Source organism: Lycium barbarum, chromosome 3 (assembly GCF_019175385.1).
Source record: "Lycium barbarum isolate Lr01 chromosome 3, ASM1917538v2, whole genome shotgun sequence".
Classification (NCBI taxonomy): domain Eukaryota; kingdom Viridiplantae; phylum Streptophyta; class Magnoliopsida; order Solanales; family Solanaceae; genus Lycium; species Lycium barbarum.
In genome coordinates, this window is record NC_083339.1 from 140,675,557 (window position 1) to 140,680,426 (window position 4,870).

At 33.1% G+C, this 4,870-nt stretch overlaps 1 protein-coding gene across 1 annotated transcript; it reads left to right on the forward strand.

Annotated features, from left to right (window-relative positions):
• The first annotated feature begins 2,334 nt into the window (after window positions 1-2,334).
• LOC132633051 (uncharacterized) lies at window positions 2,335-4,652 on the forward strand. Its single transcript, XM_060349246.1, has one exon. It carries the CDS (start codon window positions 2,782-2,784, stop codon window positions 4,327-4,329), a length of 1,548 nt encoding a protein of 515 aa, XP_060205229.1. The 5' UTR covers window positions 2,335-2,781; the 3' UTR covers window positions 4,330-4,652.
• Window positions 4,653-4,870: the final 218 nt, after the last annotated feature.

The window sequence follows — 4,870 nt, forward strand, 5'->3', positions numbered from 1 at the left end:
AGCAATCCAGCCCATTTAAATCATTTTACTTCTTTATTTTATTTTCTTTGTGCATTTACTTTGTAATTACGTGACTAACACTTTTTTCTTATTTTGTCTTTCCTTAGCTAGAATGAACCTTAGTGGCATTAAGGGTTTAGTTTAGTAATGGGTAGTTAATTCCACAAATTACATTCACTTCTATTTTTTTTAAAACTATTTATAGTATCTATAGCATTTATTTGAGTAATGGATTTTCAAAATAGCATGACTACATCATTTGGGTTAAAGGAATCATTTCTCATTATTACCACCTTAGGAATTTCAAAATATCACTAACACACAAAATATGAATCCAATTGTATTTTCATAAACATTTTTTCAAGATTTACTCAATTATACATATTTTTAGCCGAAATTTGTTAAATAAAGAATGATAAAAATGGAAAGAAATTCATGACCTTTTCATCATATTTAAGAACATAAGTCCAGGCATTCATATTCATATAATATCATTTTTACTTAAAGATCACTTTGGTCAAATTATCTTTTAAAAGGCTATTATTTATAGGAAAATCATCCTTTTTTTTTACAAATTTTATTTTTTGAATAACATTACTATATTTTTTATTTAGGGCCTTAGCAATATCTTTAAGTATCATTTAACATTTAGAATCTTCTCTTACGCAAATTATTATGTTTTCACAAGTATTATTTTAAACAACACTATTATACTTTCGTTTAAAACCTTAACAATATTTATAAGTCGTATTTTAAAATAGCTTTCGAAGTATTCTTTTATACAAATTATTACCTTCTACAAATCCTATTTTTCAAACAACATTTCTATATATCTATCTGTAACTTTAGCTATATTTACAAAGCTATTTTCTTTTTTTATAATACTATATTTACACTTAGCCTAATTAATTATAAGTCCGGTCGGTTAACCATTGTTAATGGGTCTTAAAGGGTGCTTAATACCTTCCCTTTAGACTAATTGAACCCTTACCTAGAATCTTAAGTTTCGCAGACCTTAAACAGAGTTAACTTTAAACATAACTTTAATAAACTTCAGGTGTCCTAATTCACCGTAAATAATTAGGCGGCGACTCCTTAAAACAAACCAAACAAAAAATAGGAATCTCCAATATGTTGTACTTCTAATTTAACCCGATTAAAATGGGGTATGACAAGTATATTTAAACTTCCTTTTGATTTTCAAACAAATACATGCACCAAAGTTGTTCTTCTTCTTCTTTGACTGAAATTTTTGGGATTAAAGTCTTTAGTTGTTCAAATTAACTTTTAGCTTATGTCGGATTAACTTAATTTTTTTTTTCTCAATTAACCCATTTTTGGGAAGAATTTTTTTTTTACGATATTCAAGTAATATAAAAATATTTGATGCTACAAATTGTTGTACGATTACGTCAATGAAGTTAACTTATAAATAAAGATGACATTTGGAATTAAATTACTAAAAGTCTTGATGAAATACTTTTGCAGATGTTCCTTCAAATTAAGTCATACAAAAGAACTATCAACGAATGTGGTGCAGCGGATGGGGCTACTCTTCGCTTAATCAGAGGTCTCGAGTTTGAGCCCTAGGTATAGAAAAATCCTTTGGTAGGGAGCGCTCACCCCCCACCCCACCCCCCACCTCCCCCGAATGGAGCCTAACGCGATGCGAATCTGGATATGATCGGGCTCTAATGCGAATACCGAATACCAGGTGGGGTACAAAAGGAATTGAAAAGTTAATAAAATTATTTATTATACTTACTTTAGTTTTTCCTTTTGCTTATAACAAGCATGTTAAGAATTTTTTTTTTTTCTTAATTTTTTTTTTTTTTTTTTTTTAGAAATCTATATTGTAGTTTCTTAAAGGTGTTTGTAGCTTTAGTATTTCATGTTTAACTAACCATTTATCCTAATTTTTCTTGTTCTTTTTCTTTTTTGGAAAAAGAAACCATTTGTCCTAAATTTGCTAGCTAAGACTAAACAACAATCCAAAATGTTACTTGGTGCTATTTCCACTCTTAAAGTAGCCTCAACTCCTGAATTTCGAGAAAATAAAAAAAATAGTTTCTTATCTTTGGTAGGTTTAACAAAATTTGTTTGATACGCGAGGTAAGGTGGAATATCTCAGAATTAAGTCTGAGACTAATTTTATACTCTGTTTGATAGAAGGTATATATAAATTATACGTTCTACCAAAAAAAATTATCAAATGAAGTTCAAACCTAATTTTGGGATATCACAAGTTATCCCATCAAATTTGAAATTATTTTATTCCACTTCTTAGATGGGATAAATTAATCCCGGAATAATTTAGTTTGCGTACCAAACGACCCATTTAAATATTATTTGAGCAGTTTTGATCTTTTAAGTTTGTAAAAGTGTTTATTTTAGTCTATGACCTATATTTGCCAATTTCTTATTGCCAAAATTTTGATGTGCAATTTCTATTATTTTTTACCCCCTTTTTTTTTTTCTTTTGTCTGTACAACTTATTATGTTGCGAATTTTGGGTTTTTGTTGGAATTTCTGATGTTTCTAGTTAGATTTTTTTTTTTTCTCACTATACCGATTAAGTTTAATAATCATAATTTGATAAATAGCAGAAAGAGATTGAAAGCGTTCACTTCTAGCATACTTAAAGTGTTCAAATGATAGTTATAAGACTTTTTTGAACCTACAAAGATAGGTATCATTTTGTCATACTCGGGAATTCGCTTTCACAAATAGAGTACAGAATCACTCCATTCAATAATCATTGATACATTTCGGCCCTAAAGAATGGCGCAGGAATGCAAAGATTTGCCTGAAGAATGTTGGGAAGTGATAATCAATCGTATCCATCGCCAATCTGACTTGGAATCAGTTTCTTTGGTATGCAAACAGTTTCTTGCTATCACCAACCGTATACGCCTCCAGTTGTCTTTAATACACTACGATACCCTATCTAAACTCATTCACCGATTTCCCAATCTTACTTCCATTAATCTTAGTGATTTCGGACGTGATCTTAGTGATTTCCACGGTGATCTTGATTTTATTCTTTTTGACCTTGCCAATTGTGTTTCCAATCTACGACAACTTGATATCTCGAATCACCATAAATTACCCGTTGTGGGATTGAAGGAATTAAAGGGTTTGAGGGTTTTGAAATGTAGTAGTCTCACTTTTTTACGTGACACTGATTTGTATGTAATAGCTGAGTCGTTTCCGTTTTTGGAAGAGCTTGATATTAGCTATCCAGGTTATGCTGTGACTGATTCTGGGATTGAGGCTTCATCCGTTCATTTGAGGAATTTGCGTAAGATCAATATTTCTGGGAATTATGGTATTACTGATAGGTCCCTTGTTGCTCTTTCTATGAATTGTTTGAATTTACAAGCCATTCAGGTGGAGGACACTTCGGTAACTTTGGAAGGGATCCTTTCTATACAGCGTGCTTGTGCTTCTTTGAGTTGGATTTCAGTGTCCAAGATTCACAATGGTTTAGGTTTGGCTACTTCCAGCCGATCTTTACAAACACTTGAAGTTTCTGACTCGATTGTTACGGATGAATTACTCTTCTTGTTGGCCACAGCTTCTCTCCCGTTATCTAGGCTTTCACTTACTAAGTGTACAAATTTCACATTACGGGGTATCTCTTTTCTTCTGTATGAGTATCGGACACTTAAGTGCTTATCTCTGGTTAATGTAAAATTTTTGACTGATGAGTCTATGAATGATTTATCTCAATATCTACAAAGTCTTGTTACCATTGATCTCGGGGGTTGTGTGAAATTGACCATTTATACGTTCTTCACGCTTGCAAGAAATTGCCCTTCAATAGAAGATGTTAACATGGAAAATACTAGTATTGGGATGAAAAGGGGTTGTTTTCCTTATGGTGTGAAGAAACCAAGAATCAGGTCTGTTTGTTTAGCAAATAACCCCCACCTGAATGATGACTCTCTCACAAAAGTTGCTTTATTATGCCCCAACATGGAGAGTCTTAATGTGTACAGATGCAGAAGTGTTAAAGAGGCAGGTATTGCTTTTGCTCTTGTGGTGTGCAATCATATCAGGAACTTGGGATTTGGTAGATGTCAATTGATTAAAAATATAGGAAGAGGCCCTGAACTGCCTAATCTTGAGGTAATCAATGCAGCTGGTTCAGCATTAAGTGATGAAGGCCTGGCCATGATTGGGAGCAGATGTTCTCGCCTATTGAAGTTAAACTTGGATAACTGTGAAGAAGTGACAGCAGAGGGCATACAGGCAATGGTACAAAATTGTACGTCATTGAGAGAGGTAAACTTGACGGAGGAGTGTCTTCGTTTTGTGAGAGCTTGAGGGGATTTTCTTTGCACAGCGGATGTCCAGTTTCATTCAGCTAGTTTTTGTTGGGGTACCACATACTTTGAATGTTATTCCTTTGATTTCAACCATTTTCCATCTTCTCCCTTCTTTCTTGTCTGTCTTGTAATATGAGAACTCCAGACTTATTTTTGTATTACTGGATCAAGATTGAAATGCTACGATTACATAGAATATGCAGTATCCATACACATTTTTCACAGTAACATACTGTGTGGAACCCGCGCCCTCTCCAGTTGGGTGCGTGTGTGAGCCTGACTAGTAACTAGAATACTAATAAATTGCAGAAATTTGGGGGACATTGCATTGTGGAGCTGCTATACTTATGGTATCCAGGACCCTCTCGACATATTTCCTCCAGCATATTTTATTCCTGCTTTGTGATCGCAGTGGTCAGCATTTCTATATATAATTCTGAATATGCTTTGCAGTAATTTTTGTAAGTAGTATTCTGTCTGAAGTTTAATGTCTCGCCTTCATGCTTGAACATCATGCCATTATTTCTAGAGTAAGCCTC

Bases quoted from the DNA above. Each gene is read 5' to 3' on its own strand.
- LOC132633051 (XM_060349246.1), top strand. From the start codon at position 2,782: ATGGCGCAGGAATGCAAAGATTTGCCTGAAGAATGTTGGGAAGTGATA.